Source organism: Hippocampus bargibanti, linkage group LG03 (assembly GCF_051943395.1).
Source record: "Hippocampus bargibanti isolate YZ-2025 linkage group LG03, ASM5194339v1, whole genome shotgun sequence".
Taxonomy (NCBI): Eukaryota; Metazoa; Chordata; class Actinopteri; order Syngnathiformes; family Syngnathidae; genus Hippocampus; species Hippocampus bargibanti.
The window spans coordinates 18,709,209-18,729,926 of NC_142736.1; the positions used below are offsets into that span (position 1 = coordinate 18,709,209).

General features: G+C 39.8%; 1 protein-coding gene across 3 annotated transcripts in view; it reads left to right on the forward strand.

Moving 5' to 3' along the window:
* sox6 (SRY-box transcription factor 6) overlaps positions 1–17,129 on the forward strand; it is a 162,337-nt gene extending 145,208 nt beyond the window's left edge. For all 3 annotated transcript variants that reach the window (XM_088992398.1, XM_088992397.1, XM_088992399.1), the window contains exons 15-17: positions 8,648–8,821; positions 9,697–9,913; positions 11,357–17,129. In XM_088992398.1, the coding sequence (XP_088848524.1) occupies positions 8,648–8,821; positions 9,697–9,913; positions 11,357–11,663 (698 nt within the window). In that variant the 3' untranslated portion in view covers positions 11,664–17,129. The remainder of the gene's footprint in view (positions 1–8,647; positions 8,822–9,696; positions 9,914–11,356) is intronic.
* The last annotated feature ends 3,589 nt before the right edge of the window (positions 17,130–20,718 follow it).

Below are 20,718 nucleotides of genomic sequence, written 5' to 3' on the forward strand. Positions count from 1 at the left end.
CTGATGAAAATGGCAATGGGAATATTTCGGGTTTTTTTCAATAATGTGGGTGTTTGAACGTCATTATCTTGGTCTCATGTTGAAAGGTGTATACATTTTTTTTAATAAAAATCTGTTGATTTGCAATATCTTGTCAATTATAAAGACTGAAATATCGGCCAATAATTCAGAATGTATTTTATTTATTTTTTTCCTAAACATTGGTGCCTTGACTTAGGAGCCAAATTTATTCCTTGTCCAAGCTTGTCATTTATTTTACTCATACAATATTTTTTTTTTCTTTTTCAAATGCATTATTTAAAAAGCCACAATTCCATACAAGCTCCCCAGAACACCATCCGTTGGTTTAACGTGTTAAAATAAAGAAATAAAAGGATTGATTGTGTTGTAAAATATAAATGTAAAATCATGATAAAATGGAATAAAATAAATGGATAAAAAGATAGTGGTTTTATGAATTGTAATTACGACAAATGTGTCACACACAATGCAAAATTATGTATTCTCAACACAAAGAAAAAAAGTTTTGTGGCCCATCAAAACAGTTCTTCAAATATTCATTACTGAATAATTGTGACTGTGTTTGTCAGCGTGTTTGTGTAAAGTTGGATGGTATGAACAGTAAGACTTGAATACAATAGAGAGGACAAAAACACGGGCAACATGTTGAAGCATGTTTTCTGTGTGCGTTTGCACATGTTTGTGAATGCGCACACATACACACACATTTTTAATGAAGGAGGAAAAAAGGTGGTGGAGGGATTGACATGTTAAATGGGGTTTAGCTCTCTTGTAATTCGTGTCATTTTAATTTGCATGCTTTGAGCCCTGGCTCCAGCAGCCTGTACCCCGAATGTCATGTCCTGTTTGCCCATACACATTAATCCAACATGATCCCGCTCCGAGGGAGAGGCTTCATTGTCGCCACTAAACGCCTGCAGTCAGAGGTGTTACCAACGATCCCAACAGGTTTGCCCGATAGCAAGCTCAATTTTCCGAGCCAATTCTACTCAAGAATCCTCCGTCCCTGTATCATCTTGGCAGTGTTACACCTGAGCTACAATGTTGAACATTGGCATAACATGCCGCATCTTTCCACGTCACGCACATTTTAAAAGTTGGCTTTTGACTTCTCTATGCTCAGCGAATAAAGAAGAAGGCTGCCTTTTTCCACACACGGAGCGCGCGTGCCCCAAGGCAGCTTGAGGAGCAGACATGCAAAGAGGTGGAGACGACTGGAGCAATGCTACCCTCTGGCTGGGTGCGCGGTCAAGTCTGAACCTGCAGTCCATGAGCTATATTTCTTTCACTTTTCTCCTCACAACATGTGTATTCCCCACCTCCTCCCCCTTGGAAATATAAGGCCATTTCCCTCACTGTAATTCATGGTGTTCATTTAGAAGGTTTACAGGAGAGACAAATTAAAAAGGGACTGTTATATTCCTCTATCGCACATGAGCCATGGCCTCATGAATCACAATAAATTCTATTAAGCAACACTCCCTCTTTGTTATCCCTAACACAGCAGCACTCATGTATTACCCAGCCTCTGTCACTGCTAAACATTTGTTTAGCACTCACACATCCACCTAACTGATTCCTAAATGTCCCGCCACTCTCGGACAAAATGTGCTTTAACGCTCATGGGCAAAATGTCAAAGCTGGGTCTTGACCTCCAAGTGGAAAGATTGAAACAATATTGCAGTAAATTGCTTGTCGGGAATTGAAGAGATTAATGAGACGGGACGCTAATGCGCAGGTTGAACCTGATTCAGTCATATGTTACCTGACAATGCAATGAACGCTCTCATGTTTGCATTTATAAACGTTTGTTACTGTGTGTGAATCCCAAAATTGAGTGTGATGTCACATCACTTTGTGGCTACATATGGTAATACCGTTGATAAACCTCATGTGAAGGTGGCTTTGTTTGTGTTGATTTTACCTACTGAATATAAGAATTTATATATATATAAGACATTGGATCACGATTGAATACATGCTGGAAGCATAGTGTAGCTGTTTGATGATCTTCGTTTTATACACAATTCCCCACATGTATGGAAGATTTTGGAATGGTTCTATGAAACGAAGGTTGAACTTTTTGGTGCATACAAAACATTACTCATCACCTAAAAAAATACATCTTTCCGATGACGGTGATGATATGATCATACTTTGGAGATGTCTTCCTCAACTGGAGCTTGGACCTTAAACAAGGTGGAGGGAATTATGAAATGTTCGAAATAGTATTCACTATAAGCACAAAACATTCATGCTTCTGAGAGAAAGCCACAAATCAGGAAAAGCCAACTAGAACAGCTGAACTTTACTGGTGTCACGGTTTGCAAGGTGGTGATGGCGGTTGCGGATCCCAAAAAGCAGGCAGGAGGGAGCAGGAGGTTGTGTTTTTTGTGTTATTAAAATAAATTCAGCAGGAACAAAGTCTAAAACATCAAAATCATCTGAACAGAAAAAAATACAACGTATCAAAAGAAAACCAAGATTAAAATTCCGCCAAGGTGAAACAAACACATGCACAGCATACAATGCATACAATTGCATACAAAGCTTACAACAATGACCCGACCACGAATGGTCGTGCCGGGAGTCCTTTTGAGTGTCACTGATTGGGAACGACCAGCACCTGCGAGGCAGCAGGCTGGTCTGACAGCGCTACCCGTTGGTCGCCAATCCGAACGTGGCAGTACGCCACTGATCGGGACGACCAGCACCTGTGCAGGTGCAGGCGGGGCCGACAGCACCACCCATTGGTCGCCAACCAGATCATGACAACTGGCACTGTAAAAACCTTTTATGTTTAAATATGTTGAATGTCTTGAAAGTATTTTATAATGTGGCATGCCTGCATTTTGTTGTTTTCAAAGTGGGTACCAATAAATCCATTCATGAATCTGGACTCTGCTCGGAAGTAAATTATGACAGGAAATCCTAATAGAACATCTGCACTTTAATTGGTGATAATGGGAGGCAATTTAAATGGGGTCTGTGCTGAATCCCATTTAACAAGAGTAGGAAAGTCTGGTCGATTCTGAATGTGTCATTACATTACCTCACATTTTATACATTTTGTTTGTAATTGCATGAGTCTCATTAATGATAAGTATATTTAGTGACTCCCATGGACCTTGGAACGCAGCATAATTCAATCAATTCAGTCATTTTACAATTCAGCCAATTTCAAATCAAAATCGAGGCTGTGATCAACTTGTCTCTGTGAAGGCAGGCCTTCATTTGAATGTAAAAACCCCTTGGCAATTGCATTACAGTGTTGAGAATATGTGTGCAAAGGGTGGCGATAAGCAATGACTAAAAATGTCCAATATGGCTCCTCTCCAGTGGTGCAAGTCATGTGGTTGGTTTGCCGGTTAACTTGTGATGTGGCACATGCTGATGGAAGGCAGTTGTTTTGTCCCTCCCCGTAAGCGGCTCAACCTCTGCCCATATGCATGCACACCAGTATATAAATTGCTGAATCAGTGTCAGTGATAGAGTAATGGGCCGGGAGGCATCGTAAATTACGGCGAGCGCTCCCTGTGTGCAGACACTGGCTGTCTTGTCTGAGTGAGCGCCGCGCTCCTGAGCTAATGAATACCTTCATCTGGCCCCGGCAGTCAGCAGATTGCCCCGTGTTGATGGATACTGTCAGCCCTCTGCCACTCCACATTTCATTGCACAATAAACATGCTTGTCAAAAGGAAACAAAGTGAAATCAATTCATCTTGTACAGTGAGTGAATGCTAACTGAAATTAACCAACTGTGGGCTCTGGTGACAGCAGCGCAAGTGTGTTATTTCCGCCTGCCGTCTTCTGGAGACCTAAGACTATTTGCTATTTTTGTATGGACTGCTACGTGTGTGCATATCTTTGAGCACACTGACGTAGGGCACCAAAGAAGCATCGGCCGACTTGTTAAAACAAATAATATGACTTAGATCATTTAGGTCTGAAAATATTTAGCAGAGTTCATACTAAATTCATACATTCAATGCACCATTTCACTTAGTTGGTGCCTTTTGCTCGTTTTAACTCTCAAACTACATTAAAACATATTTTTTTTCCTACAACCCATGTTCATTTACTCAAAATGTGAACTGGCCCATTCGGGACAACATTTTCGTGTGTGTCTCATTGTTTGATTGTACCAAAACTCCTTAATTGCAGTTTTATGATTGCAAGCAAAAGTTTTGCCATGCAATTAAAAAATATGTGAAATACAGCATCATCACATGACATCTACAGTATGCCAACAACACTGAGCACATTACGGGGATCCAGCATGACAATGTATTATTCAAATCAAATAACACCCCCCAAAAAAGATTTTTTTAAAATCAAATGAAATAAATACGTTTGTGAATTTACACCCCCCATGACTTGCAAAGGATGATGTAACTTTTTGTGCATCATGTGGCGTGGAAAATTCAGGACTGACTGAATATGTTCACACACACACAATACGATATATACATACAGTACATATTGATTTATATCGTGATTTAACAACAGCTGAAGCTGTAACATTTTCAGGTTTGAAAACAAACACATACACACAAAATACATTGAAATCTTGAAGTCAGGTCTACCTTCTATCCTCCCTTTAATTTCAGCTATTATTCACTCTTCATTATCCACTGGAATTGTTCTTGTCCAACTCAATACCGCTGCTGTAACGCAAATTCTGAAAAACTTGGCTCAGATCCCAATGATTTCAATAACCTACGTCCAATTTCTCATCTTCCATTTATCGCTAAAATTCTCGAAAAAAAACCTGTTGCCTCTCAGAGCCACTCTCACCTCATTCACAAGAACCTCTACGAACAATTCCAGTCTGGGTTCCGTCCCCGACTGCCAGCCCTCATAAAAATCACTAATGATCTTCTCATAGCAGCAGATACCGGCTCCCTCTCCCTCTTGATCTATCTGCAGCCTTTGACACCATTTCTTACCCCATCCTGCTCAACCGACTTTCCACTCTTGGCGTCACACACACCCCACTTAGCTGGTTTCACTCCTACCTCACTGGCCGCTCACAGTTTATCCAAATTAACTAATTCACTTCACAGTCCTCTCCTGTGTCTTATGGTGTGCCCCAAGGGTCTGTTCTGGGGCCCCTTCTCTTTATTACATACCTTCTTCCCCTTGGTGATATCTTCCGCACTTTTGGCATCCACTTTCACTGCTTCGCGGATGACACCCACTCTACCTCTCCAGTAAACCTGATGCCTCTCTTCCACCTGCATCCCTTACACTTTGCCTCTCGGAAATTAAATCCTGGTTTTCTCATAACTTTGTCAAACTAAACAGCGAAAAAACTAAACCTCTCCTTGTCGGTACTAAATCCACCCTTCACAAAGCAAAGAGTTTCTCTCTCACCATTGACAGTTCTACCGTGTCCCCCGCCCTTCAGGTCAAGAGCCTGGGTGTCATCCTCGATAGCACACTATCTTTTCACTCCCATATAAATGACATAACTCGGTCTGCATATTTCCACCTCCATTATATCAATCGTCTCCATCCCTCTCTCACCCCTCACACCACTGCTATCCTTATCCACATTCTCGTCACCTCAATCGATTATTGTAACTCACTTCTTCTAAGGGTCAATCAAAAAATGTCTCCATAAAATCCAACTAGTCCAAAATTCCTCAGCCTGGATCATCACTAAAGCCTTTCACCACATCACTCCTGTCCTCCAGCAGCTCCACTGGCTCCTTGTTAAACTTCGTATTGATTTCAAGATACTTCTGTTTACATTTAAAGCCATCCATAAACTTGTCCCCCCCCTACTTGTCTTACCTAATTCAAATCTCAGTTCCCTCTCGGGCCGTCAGATCCTCTTACTCCCTCCACCTCTGTATGCCCCCTGCCCGTCTCACCACGATGGGGTGCAGAGCTTTCAGCCGCTCCGCTCCCAAACTCTGGAACTCACTTCCACCCAGCATCCGTAACATTGACCCCCTTCCTACTTTCAAATCTCACCTCAAAACCCACCTGTTTAAACTTGCTTTCATGGTGTAGTTTAATCTGCTGTTTTATTATTTATTGTTTTATTCGTGATGTTGTTGTTTTATGTATTGTTTTTATTGTAAAGTGTCCTTGGGTTTTCAGAAAGGCGCTTGTAAATTCAATGTATTATTATTATTATGAAGTACAATTGCCATATACATGCACAAAATATGTGTGATGGATTTAATTTAAAATCAAATTATAGGAAAGACATGCAGGAAACACTTTTTCGATTTAGTTGAAACAATTATATTCAAATGTATTTTTGCCTTGCTCGGTCATTCGAATTTTTTGACGATTAATTTAATCTTGTATTTACATCCATTTATCCATCCATTGTCCGTACCGCTTATTCCTCATTAGGGTTGTGGGGGGTGCTGGAGCCCATCTCAGCTGTCTTCAGGCACGAGCCAGCCAATCGCAGGGCACACATATACATATTTTATTTAATGGGTTGACTTTCTTCTGGACTGTGTAATTTTTAGGAGCATGTGTTTGTGCTTCTAAGAACAAGATCATGACTGTACAAGTTCCGCGAGAGCTTCTGTGCAGTGTCACAATATTTGTTTTTGCTTTGCCTAACGCCTCTGGCGATATGTTGCTCTGACTGGTAAAGTGTAAACATGGTGGAAACAGAATCCGATCGCAGAAACATTCTCACAAAACTCTTCTCGCGTTTCGGGGTTGAAGTAGAACAGCGCAGCATCTTGAGTGAAAGAGCGAGAGTGAGCTTATGTCTCCCTGCAGCCTCCATTACTCATTAAGAAAGTGATTTTATTTATCATTTGAAATCATAATACAAATCACAGGCCAGGTAATGTGTGCCAGGCTGCTGGTGTGCAATGGTCTAATGAGAAGGCTTCACATGTGGATGATGAAATATGCATGAGTCATCCCAAGCTTTCTTTTGCAGACTTGAGATCATTAACGATGTATCGAAGCATATGGAGGCTTTTTTGTCTTATTTTTTTCCAGCCTTGTTTATCAACATGTTTTTGTTTGTTGAAATATTCATCGTGCTTTTATTTAATTCTTTCACATCTTACTTATAAAAGGAAGTAAATGTGCATGCAAACAGAAATCATTATCAGTTTGATGTACAGTTTAAGTTTAATACAGAGATCAACTCTGCTCTGCTGAGAGTCAATGCCCTGATTGAGAAGGCAATCATCTCATCACCAATATCTGAAGAACACTTTATTTTCCAAAACTCTAAACTTCTCTGCTTTGCTCTCCTTTTCCAAAGCCACCCCAAACCCTCTGTTTCATCTTTGCGTTTGTTTTGCCACTTATGCACTTTCATGGATGCCAAGCTAAAATGTAACCAACTGATTGGAGATCTGATGGAGCCTGTGTGCTAAACATGTGAATATCGCCATTTTGCCATATTTACATAAACTTTCTATACCTCTGAGCAAAAAAAAGTTTCATAATCCGACATGGCTGCCAGCAAAGCCCCCTTGTTTGTAAACAATTGTGATCAAAAAGTGGCAAATGCAGAACTCCAACTTTACGAGGATGACAACATTGTGTTCTAAATCTCTTACACAAGCGGTAAATGATCTGCAAATTTGTTTTAAATGCAGATAATACCAAACCGAGATGTTGAAACCGACAAGATATTCCTATTTTCATGCCTCTTGGTGGAGAGGAGGTGGGACAGTGGTACAAATACTTCGGCATTGTAATGAAACTCAGGATAACTTCGGGATTTTATTTTGGACATTAGATGTGTTTATCTTTAATTGTTTAAAAAACATACTGTCAATGCTACTTTTTACCTGTGTTGGTCTTATATACATGCATGCCTCTCCACAGTTTCTACAGTATGTCAAATTGACACGGTTCACCACACATTAAAAGTTGTAAAGCTCTGACTCATCATTATGAGTTGTACTCTCGGGTTGGGGGGCCTACTTTTGCGACTTGCAGGCTCATTTACTGGCAATCCTTCATATAGTACATAAGGCAATTGCAGCTGCCCCCGCACCTTCTTTGTATTTTCATCAGGCAGAAAACCTAAATCAGATCAACTAGGTTTCATAAAGGTTTAAAAATAGAATATACAGTAAATGATGAACATAAAATGAAATAAATATCATACTGTATGGCAGGTGGTCTAAATGTGCAGTACATCATCGCAAATAAAGCACATTTCAGATCTGTGAGTCAAAAATTATTCAGCCAAAGTAAGTAACAAAAATGTACTCTCATCAGCATGTCTCAGTAAGTCTCATCTTAACAATTCCAGGGTCGTTTCATGCCGTTTCGCTGATATAGGCTTCTTTCAGCATTTCTTTTTACTGTAACAGTCTGGAAGTCTGCCCGATATCACAGTCTGAAAATACAGAAAGTTCTCTGGAAGGCAAAAGAAAGCCTCTCCATTAGGAGTTGTTTATAAAAATGTGTGGGACTTGAGTTGAGTTGCTGAATACACACAGTCAATGTTTACGGTGTGCAAGTTCATCACAGAAACTTAAACCCCGGTTGTAAGAAGTCTTGTTATTAAACTAATTAATTATCTCTCCTCGCACACACTTCTTCCCACTGTTCCGACCACTCTACGTTTTCATCAAGTGAATGGCATTGGCAATAAAGCATTGTCTTTGGCCAACAGGAGGCGCTGGGTCAACCGAAGCCAGAGTCTTCAGGGAGTCGAGAGGGAGGAACAGCAACGAGCCACACATTAAGAGGCCGATGAATGCGTTTATGGTGTGGGCCAAAGATGAACGGCGTAAGATCCTCCAGGCCTTCCCGGACATGCACAACTCCAATATAAGCAAGATTTTGGGTAAGTTCCGACAGATTACTGCACCTAAAACCACAAGATACCAAAGAATCCATGCTGTTGTTTCACAACAACTACAGAAGTTCATAAGTCCAAACACCTTCCCTTGCATTTAAATTGCATCTGTGAAAGTGGGTCTGTCTTGTGGCTATTTTACGATCGGTAACTAAAGACTTGTTTGACAGATGCCTACTTTACAAAATCAGATTCAATTGCTGTTCATATATGTTTTAAGAAAGAAAAAAAAGTAACCAAATAGCCTTTATTTCTATGTGATTTCAAGAATGAAAAGTTATATCGGGCAATGCGGATCTTTCTTGAAGATATTCTGTTATTTTGGATGGTGGTGGGATCCAATGAAAATAACGAGTGGTATCTGTGTTTGATATCAGTTTTAGTGACTACTCAAGTATTCAGTATTCATACTGGTATCAGCATTAAAAGAGAGTTAGCATAAGAGCTTTTCAGAGTTTAAAAATAAGGCAAAGGTTTGATTTGAGTTTTCCCTTCAACGGTGCAGTCCATCCACCCTCGTGGTGAAAGGTGCTATGACGGAGGCCCTCACACAGATCGAGTACCCTCTGTACACTGGATTGTTGTTTCCAACTGTCTGACACCGGAGAATGTCTCTTGTCACACGCGAGTGTGAGAGCCACTCAGACAGTGTGGAATGGAAAACACTTTTTGCGCTTTCAAACCGCAAATAAAGTCAATTGGAATACAGGACCCCATAATGTCTGTGGTGAAACAATACATTCCAATGGTCAACCTCAAATTTGGAAACATGTTCCTATGAGCTAAATCAGAGCAAAAATGTCTGTAGAATAGAAAATGTTATCCTCCATTGTATAATGTAACATCATTTTGTTCCTACGCAGGCTCACGGTGGAAGTCCATGTCCAACCAAGACAAACAGCCGTACTATGAAGAACAGGCCCGTCTGAGTAAGCTTCACTTAGAAAAGTATCCCAACTACAAGTACAAACCCCGGCCTAAGAGGACTTGCATCATCGACGGAAAGAAACTACGCATTGGAGAATACAAGCAGATGATGCGCTCACGGCGACAAGAGATGAGGCAGTTTTTCACTGTGGGGTAAGGTGCACATTCTCACCTTGAACAGACAATATTGTACGTGTATTGCTTAAGAGTACATGCTAGCTGTTTTAGCTGCCATGCTAATTGGTCAAGAACATTGTTCTAGTTAAAATGTACAATACAGTATAGACTTTTTCTGACCATACAAGTAGCAGATAGTGTTGGTTTGAGCGACACACTCCATTATGGCTGTAAAAAAATGTTGACAACTATGAAAACTAGAAGCAATGACTTATTAATAAATATTAATCTGACACATATAATTCACAGCAGCAACGTTATGAAAGGACGAACATAGACAAAGAACATAGACGAACACAAAGTGTGCTGTAAAAAAAACTCAAAATAACATAACAAAATAATACAAAACAGCACATAGGGCACAAATTCAAGCTTAACCACTTTTCTAGATACTCTGTTATTTGAAGCAGTTGTAAATGAAATAGAACAAGCTGTAGCGTCCATTGACAAAAAAGAAATTAGCTTACTTCTGCTGTCCCATGTAAATCCACTTCATTTCCAAGCCGCAGCTCCCAAACCTCATTTCTCTTTAAGGCACTTAAATTAGCATCATATCATTTCTATCAACTCAATTTCATTCCTTCTTTCTCAATGGCTGAAAACGTTTTAACAACTGGGTTCCGTGTATGGTGAGAGATGCAACTTCAGAGCAGAAAGGAATTGTTAAAAACAGTCTGATTAACAACATGCATTCTTTCATGTCAGGGACAGCAAATGGCTGATATGACAATACGTGCCTTTTTTCCATGTTACACCATTCCCCACAAGCACGTGTCAACTTAACCTTACTGCACCCGTGTGTTTAAATCAATATCAGTGGTTTAATCGTTTTCGACAATAGCAGCCTGCAAATGGGACATGAAGTGCAGAGCTTATTACAGGATTGAAGCCGTAAGTATGGACTTAGAGAAGCCTGCAGGCAGGCAGCACTTGAATGGTCTGTGTCTGGCTTGCACCCTCGCACTTTTCTGTATGTGTTCCCATGTCAGTCATGCTCTTGAGAACCCTGGCTGCCAGTCATCCGGTGGAATAGGAGATGCGGCAATAGAGTGTGCCCTTGAGAATTCTCTATTTCACCAAAACATATATTTTTCTTATTTTCTAATGAGCTTCGTACTTATTGTATTTCGTCAGATGATGTGCTGTTAGAAATGCAAAGTGATCAGGCTTTTTTAAAATGTCAATAGTGCATACAAGGAGACATGCTCAAATATTTGTACATATATAAAATGACCTCAGAGTGTCATTCTTCTACATTTTCTACTTGATTTTCATGAGGACAACACAGAGCTTGTTGCTGGGTTTCTCATCATTTAAGTCACGGAAATTGAAGCTGGGAAGAATTCAGTTGCCCGAGTTTACACAGAGCTCGAAATATTCTAATTAAATTACAATTTTATGTGCCCTCTCAACATATAGGCAACCACCACAGATTCCTATTACCACCAGCGCCAGTATGGTCTATCCTGGCGCCATTGCAATGGCAACGACAACGCCCTCACCCCAAATGACATCAGAGTGCTCAAGCGCTTCGGTAAGTCCTGAACCGACCATCCCCGTCATTCAGAGCACCTTCAACATGAAGCTGGAGGCCAACAACATAGCCAACAACAGTGAGCGAGTCAATGGCGAGGACGACATGGACATGTACGAAGACTTCGAGGACGAGCCCAAATCAGACTACAGTAGTGAAAATGACACACATGAGCTGGTCAGTGCCAACTAATGGACGCGCAGCGGAAATTATCAAGACATCTCCGCCGAGGTTCAAAAGCATTCAAAAGGAGGACGAAAACATGATGCAAGCCAGCATGCACATGTGGCTTCGGTATAAAAAAAGCTATTTGGTCTTAATTGTTTAATTGTTTCTTTATGTGTGTGTCTGTGTGTGTGTGTGTGTGTGTGTGTGTGTGTGTGTGTGTGTGTGTGTGTGTGTGTGTGTGTGTGTGTGTGTGTGTGTGTGTGTGTGTGTGTGTGTGTGTGTGCATGTGTGTGTATGTGTGTGTGTGTGCGTGCGTGTGTATAGCTATCTTTTTTTTTTCTTATGTCGTTACGATAATGGACAACTAAAACAAAATGGCTGTGATGGGAAGCGTACAGAACTTGAAATCAAAAATTTGCTCATTATTACGGTGATTGATCTTGTTTCTAAACCATTTCGGGACATGACATTCATGTCTCACTCAGGTATTGTGTATCAGCCAACAGCTTGCGAATGTGTCTGATCATCATGGCAACATTACCAGTATAAAAGGTTACGTGATTCCATCATGCGTCAGTATCGGTACAGTGTACTTTGTATGCTATCAAATTCCTGAGGTAGTGCATCCGTGACAATACAAATTGTATATAAATTTAGGGAAGCGGCAATTAATCTCATTTCTTTATCTACAAATATAAATCAGGAAGTAGGGAGCACTTTCATATAATCATGATATAAATGTGATCCCAATCAGAACAAAGCAGTACCGCATCTCCTTCCCAATGTTACTAGCCATTCCCAGTCACAAATGTGTTAATCTGAGTGATTGTAATCAGGCCAGAATGCTTCCAGGGCCAACAGGCCACCAATCCGCCGGATTGGAAGAGCGACGAAAAGGCAGCTTTAGAGGCATTACAATCTCAAATTGTGAAGCGACACAACATTCAATTAAACGCTTTAGCCCCATTTGGAGGGCAAATTTTAAGTCTTAGCTCCTAAAGTTTTTTTAATTCTTTTTTTCCACATTGTAAATCTTAAAACAGACACTAAGAAGTCTTAAAGCGGAGCACAGTCATTGCGTTGATGCGATGACTTGATTGCTTCCGCAGTCTTAAGACATGAGGGCATTTGTATAATAGACAAGTTAAAACATTGATCAAGTGCACTTATTTTCATCGTGTCCCCTGTTAAACCACGTCTCAACAAGTCCCTTTGTCTAGGCTGGGGGTGTCCAAAATGTTACTTTCAAGGGCTGCAGACAGAAGAATTCTTGAAGTATGCCAGGCTCAGTTTTTTTGTTGTTCACCTTGAAACAGCCTCAAAATCAAATTCAGAAATGTGCTTCTCAGTGGATTGCACACTTTTGAAGATAACTGCTGATGATGTGTAAACACGGAGAGCTATTTAAGACTCCATTTTGGAGATATAGCATTCAACGCTTAATCTTCCACCGTTTCAGTTTTTATTTTTGGGTGAGGGTGTGGCAGGGCATGGTTAAACAGTGCAATGTGATGTACATTGGCAGGAGTTACCCCTCCGCCTATATACAAGAACTTCAGCATCTCCGTTATCAGTGGCAGATATCCAGTACAATTGTCGATAATTCATTTGTTGCCTTTGCCTATACCCCCCCAAAAAAACAAAATAATTAACTTACCCTTCTAATTGGTTGATAGGTTGCTCTCAGAGCCGCTTTAGAGTACTTAATTTCTGCTGTGAGAAAAAGCCAGAGCGATATAGGGCCTCTGGGTTTTAAAAAAAGTCCAACTTTATTGCCAGTGTGTAGATGAGAGCTTTGGGCTGGCATGCCATGTTTAGAGCATCTCGTTGTCATGCTATGGAAAATCCACTCAAAAACCTGTTGGTGTATAACCCATTTTCAGGCCTCACACATGCTGTATGTTATGAGTACGGCGACAAAAGATGCCTGGTAAAGTTGCATTCATTTTTCCAGGTCGTAGTTAAGGTATTTGATCGACAGTTCATATTTTGAATGGAGGTGAGGTTTTGGCACACTCACATGCAGCACACAAACTCACAGGTCACATTTCACGATTTTGAAGCCAGTTTATAGATTTTCCCTTTAAAATGGCCCACGTGCCATAGTTTGGACACCTCAAGCCTAAAAGATGACAATTGACCTCCTTGGCTCATTAAAGCTTCTTGAGCAATCAAAGCCTCCGTTTTGAGGCAGAGATCCTCTTTACAGGGCACATGGTTTAAGTGGCTCCCCCACTCCCCACCACTGAAGCCCTGCCTTGACCCCTGCCCACTGTACCCTGAGTCCACAGGGTGCGCCATCTGGCTCTGAGAGAACACATAAGGCCAACAATAGATGTGAAGATGTGCGTCCCTCTATCAAAGTACTGGAAGCGAGGCCTCGGCAGGGCTCATGCCGAAGCCCGTTCGCCAGTCGCTGGCGAGCAGATGGAATAAGTACATCAAGCTGTGGGGTATTATTAAAATGAGTGACGACTGGATATCATGCGAAATGTAGCATTATTAATGCATGACCTGGGTTATTCCCCCGCTTGCCCTTGAATCCGTCCATTTAGATCTTGCTGGCCGATCACTGGATCTCGACTGCATTGCCTCCCAAATGCTACACGTTTGTATCACTTCATCCGATTTTTTGGGCGCATCCATTTTGTGACTCATGAATCATTTTATTTATTTTCTATGTTCTGAATTGAAGCTACAATACACACTTTACAGAGTGGATATCCAGACAATTTCTGTTCCTCCTGTTTGCTGGTGGCTGGTATCTGGTTTGTATCTGATTGTAAATATCAATATGACCATGCCGCACACATTCAGTGGGGGCTATCTTCAAAAGACGGAAACTTGACTGTGCTCATGTGGCGAAAGGGCAAAGGAAAAAACCCCTCACATAAAAAATAAAATAAAACAAAACATTAAGACGAACTCATATAGGAGACGCTGTATCAGAAGTGTTTGAAGCACTGGATATAAATTGTATTTTTGATCAATTCTGATTAATGTGAATCTGTTTGAGGATTAAAAAACATGAATTAACTAATGTCCCCAGATGGAATCAAATGGGTTTGCTCTCACAGTTGCCAGATTTTTTTTTTTTGTCTATTTAGTATATTTATGCAAAGATGTGATGGGTGAACGCTTTGCTAAGGCTGCCTTGGAGAAAACTTCAAATTACGACCGCTGTTTTCCGTTAGCCAGGAAACACCAGGCTGTTGTGTATGAATCTATTGTTGTATTTATTACTAGCGACCAGAAATGTCAGTAAAACAACAAAAGGAGAATTAGAGAGCCAGGATGGGGAAAACAAATGCTTGATGTATGAGGGGTAAAAAATGTACCATCTTATTTAGGTTTTATTGTACATATATAAAACATCTATTTTTATTTGATTATTTGGTCAATAAGTTATGTATGTGGCTAATCAATTTGATTTCTTTTATCTCTTTATGTGATTTAATCTCTGAAAAATATCACTGTACTTTGAAAAGATGTCTATTAGAGGTTTTCCTGGCTTAGTCCTGATAATCCTCCCTGGACTAATTCAAATCAATCAAAATATGTTACAGTGGTGCCTTGAAATACGATTTTAATTCCTTCCAGAATTAACAACTGTCAGATCCAAAATCATGTTTTACCAATAAAAGGAATGCAAATTTCATTAATCCATTCTAAAACACATTGAGTTTTTTAATATGGAAAATAGTATTACAGTAATATATCAAATATATAGGAATAACATACCATTATTGTCATCGCCGAAAGTGTTAAAACACATCGACTACCTCTGCTATTTTTAAGACGGTCAATGCCATTTTGTATTTTTATGTGTTATCTTATGGAAGGCAAAGCTGTGGTGTTTAAAAAAAACTAGTTTTATTGCCCCGTGTTTCATTTTTAGTTTGAAATCAACGCAAGGAAAATGGCTCATTATATCCAGTAAAGTGTTGCTCAGGGTGCACTCTCAGCTGGAATCATTGCTCACAAGTCAAAGCAAAAATAAATAAATAAAATACAGAATAAAAAAAAAAACAAGGAAAACTTGGACCTAAAGGCACCACTGTATCGCTTTTCGTATTGCTCTTCTCGTAAACTAAATGTTGGGCATTCACTTCAACAAAAAGCACTTGATGAATTTGATCATCATCATGGGGCAACCTAACAGCACTAAATGGTGACAGAAGACAACAATAGTCGTGCATTAACATCATGAACAAGTGTCATCAATGTACTTTTCATCATTTGAAAAGTGGGAATGTGCATATATTTAATTGTGGCAAAATGCTGTTCTCTTCTTGCCAATCTTTTTTTTTTCTCGTGCTTTCAATGATTTGTTTCTTATCCATGTCATGTTTTCTCTTAATCCTCCATGCAGAAAGTTTGAATGAACAACAAAGGACAAAGCGTGCATATGCTGGTTCAATCATTTTACTGTAACTTCTTTTATTTTTTCATTTCCTTATCTGCCGGATGGAGGAATATAGTGGAAATGTTGTGTGTGTTAATTTAATCAGCACAATTCACTGACATGCTGGACTGACTACTAGCTGCTGTTCAGAAGGGCAACATCATGTTTTGTTGTCGCTCTCTTGAGGTACATTTTGCTTTCCAGTTGTTTCTCAAGCAACACTATGTCAGGCTCTAGCATCATCCGAGCCTTAATTTTCTAAATGGCTGACAGTCTGCGTAAATATATAAATATACTTTTTTTTCTGGCCGGTACCGGTACCTACAGTAGGCATATGGAAAGTATTGTTTGGGTGTTATTAGAGAGAAAAAAAATTACATAGTGTCTGTTGCTGCTTAAAAAAAAGAACTTTATGTCAGAATATGTAAATATTTTATCATATCTTGTACAGTCCAATGTAAAGTTTTTAATTCAACTTAACGTTGCCATCATTGTGTTCACATTCTTTATACATGACAAAAGATTATTTGCTAAGTGATATTGCTCAAAAGAACAAAAATGTTGGTTTTGTTTGTTTGTTTGTTTGTTTGTTTGGCTTCCCAGTGTCCACCAGCAGCTCTTTGGTTTCCATGTGCAGTATCGACGTGCTAAACTTAAGGTGAATCATTTGACAATTAATGTGAGAGTGTGTGTGTATGTGTGCGTAGTGCAATCTCCCTTGCTTTCATAGTACGGCCATATCAAGTTAAACTAAACCAAGATATCAATAAGTAAATTATATTATTGGGTACATTTAGGAGTCATGGAAATGTGAAAACTGTCTAAAAAAATAACCAAATGATCCCCAGCAAGATTCGGTTGCGGCATTTTATGGTGTAAAAGCATTTCTGTATGTGTCAGTCCATTATAATAATATGACAGGAAGCTGACTCGCGCGCCTGTTTCCTCTGCTCATTTACCTCAAGAAGTTCCTCCCTTTGTGTAAACGAGAACAAAATTGTGTTGCAGAGAGCTTCTCACATCACTCCATCTTTTGTACTGCTGTTGACACTTACACATTAAAAAAACATTTTGTTTTAACACTGGACTATGTCACTGTCTTCTTCATTTATGTTATTTTCACTTGTTTCTCAGTCATCCAGGACATGGCAACGTGCAACTGTTGAATCAAGGCAACTGGAATCTTCTTTGTTGACGTTGTCGAATGTTTCTTTAATTGTTTTCTATAAACATTCAATGTTGGTATTTTTTATATACTGTATGTGTACAGTATAAATAAATCCAATTGGACAGGTTTTGTTTTTTGAACATTTGCAAAAATGACTTGCAAAACTATGCTATTAGGCTGATCAAATATTACTTTTAGATCAATGCTTCTAGTTCATTTATTTCCCCACCATTTATTTGTTATTGAAAGCACTTTCTAGTAGTGATGCTTTATTTTAATTAAAAAATAAACATATTTCCCAATCTCTTAATGTGGCATTGAGCATTCATTCACTCCACGACAGAGTACACCAGGCGTCAACTAAGCATTTACTTGGTAACTGTGTTTACTGGTAAGGAGGCTAATGACTGAGGCAAACATTTAGTCATCAAGAAGAGTGAGGGTGGTTCGCTCTTCAGTCAGGGCCGGACGGCCTGTTGTCAACTCGCCCAGTCCTGTAGCCGAGGCACCCTGGTTCATCCTGCTTGTACGTTTGTCTCAAACACAAAAGCCATGCAACACTAACTACACTTGATACATAAGCTTAACATTGTCACCTTCTAAGCTTATGTATGATTGGAAGGACTCATCATCGCCGTGCTCCCCAACTCCAGATGTGATAGTTGTAAAAGACTCTCAAGCTTGTGCACCTGTGATATCCAACTTGTTCAGCTGTGCAATGTTTATTTATCTATATATTTTATTTTATTTTATTTATCTATCTGTATCTACTATATTTCTGTCTGTGAGGCTGCATAAACAAATACAATCATATTTTTTTTATAAATTAAACTGAACCACCAAAAGAGAGTGGACTAACTGTATTCGTCACCCGGTGTACATCACTTTTAATGACAATCTGAAAATATCATCTAAATTTAAAAAAGAGATATTTCATAGATCACAATAACAAACAAAGAATGATGCAAATAAACAAAAAAATCTATACCGCTGTAGACCTGTGAACCCAACATTGGTTGAGGACCACGTGGATGACCCAGTCACGGCTGTCTAGTTATTAATACAGCTATGTTGTTGTAAACCCGCAGGATTACAATTTCACAAGTTGAGAAGCAAACACCAAGGCGCAGAATGAGAGGAAGCATATTTTACATGCTGAATGCACTTGCACCCTGCAAATTTGTCAGGCAGGCCCATTTCCCCAAGAACAGCTACCATTTATCAGATTTTCTCATTAGGTTTGACTCATTACCTTATTGTACATACTTTGGCAGTGGCCTTACAGCGCCTGCGTAAACAGCTGACGGGATATTTGGGGATGCCTTCCACCTATCTAAGGAGTGGTAAACTTCTTCCGAGGCACAAGAATAAGACATTTTTGCTTTTTTAATCCTTTTACTTTTCCATGTCTGCCTCCATGTATTTATGTGCATGTAAAAGGACACAAGTGCATCCGAAGTGTCCTCCACATGTACAGAAAATGAGGGTGGAAGATCAGCACAGCCCCTTGGTAATGTTTTAATCCTTGGAGGTGAAGGACTTAAGGAATCTTGCTCATTTCACAGATGGTTTCAAATAGATTAGTGTGGAGCAGGAGCAGCAGCAGCTCCCTGAGAAGAGCTGACCCACCAGGTTCCCTGTGCAGCTGCCAAAAGCCTGCGCCTGATGTTCACAACAGCCTTCCAAAAGTCCTACAAGGTTGAACTCAAACTTAAGCGTCCTCAAACACCACGCTGATTGAAGACTTGCTCTGGACAGAATTGGAATCTTTTGGACGATCTGATTGTGACTGCCTTGACTATTAAGGGTGGGTTAACACTGGAGGTGGAAATGCTTGATTTCGATGAAATGGGTAAGGAAAAAGACGTTAAAATATGTAACTTTTGAAAAACTTCACATTTAAGTGTGTAATTTATCTTCATTCTCAATTTACTCTGAATGAAAGTGCTGCTATTTATTAAACTACGGTCATGTTGCAGCCACATTCTGACATATGTAAGAAGCAGTTTATAGAGTTTATCGAGAGCAGTTTGGTCTTGATCCAAATAGATCTGTTTGGTTTTACTGGGTGTTATTGTAGTTTATGGTTTGTTTGTTTTTTTTTTCTCCCCAAAATGTGTGGGCCTGGGAAATATTACTTGACCGCTTCCTGTACTGCTTCTAGACAATGCACTGCAGCACTAAGACTTTCACTTGGCTCCTGAGCCACAATAACATGTTGTTTTATGTTCTTCGCCAATAGACACTGGACACAATACATTTCAAGTCAAAGGAATAAAGGAGTGAATCAGACTCTGCGTGCTATTTTGAATAGGCCGAGCCTGCTGCTCGAACTGGACTATGTCCGAAAAGACCTGACAAAATCCTGGCGAGGCTGAAAAGGCCCGACTTGGACTTGATGTGAAAGACAAAGGCCCAGCGGGGACATTTTCCACTTGCTTTTGTTTAACTTGTCATTCTTTGGGGCTTCACTGTGACCATAGCCTAGCGACCATGTGCATGTTATTTGTGCCTTTTTGACCCATATTTGGGACAGCTCTCACAAAGTGGTAAAACAATGCGAAGGAGGGAAGGACCTCCAAATCGGCCAAACGGTCTCTGGCTTCCTTTTGACTAGGAGGGTTGCGGCATGCTGACATCATGGCTCATGCTTTTAACAAGTCGAAGAAGAGTGTCAAATAATGATTACAAATAATCATTGTTCTTATTATCATTCCGACACGCCACTCAGTAAATGCAGGAAACCACAGCAATGGGCTTAAAATCAAAGGGCCATCGTGCATCCTGAAATCTGCACAAAACTAAATGAGTATCTTGGGCATTTGACGCAATTCAAACGTGCAATGGTGATAATTGAGGAAATCTATCAAAGTGATCTTCCTTACATAGTTGTTAGGAACACTGGCTTGCTAATGAACTTTTGAAAATCCACCCGGGACAATATTTCAGAAAATGTAATTTTGCAAACTGTCTCACATCATTGCACCTCGTCAGAGCACTTGTCCCCCAATGCATTTGATGACATTTCTGTGTGGAAGCATAAATGTTCAACGTGTGTCTCTTGTCCTTTTTGGGTATTTTAGAAGCATTGGCGAAATGAAGAAAGAAATGAAAGAAAGAAAGAAAGAAAGAAAGAAAGAAAGAAAGAAAGAAAGAAAGAAAGAAAGAAAGAAAGAAAGAAAGAAAGAAAGAAAGAAAGAAAGAAAGAAAGAAAGAAAGAAAGAAAGAAAGAATTGCTTCTTAGGATGTGTTACTCTCCCCAAACTATCACTCAGTTCCCTCATGCATGTGTGAATTACACACCTTTATGAATATGTAAATGTTCAGAATGCCTCATTAAATCGTAATTCATGCATTTTTCACACGCCCAATACTTAAACAGTATAGTCTGATGAATTATCATTTGAACAAAAATATTCATCACCATGTTTTGAAAGATTTTTGATCATTTTGTATAGTTGAGTGAATATGATTTGTGCGGCTTTTATGTCGATATTGCCGCAGCT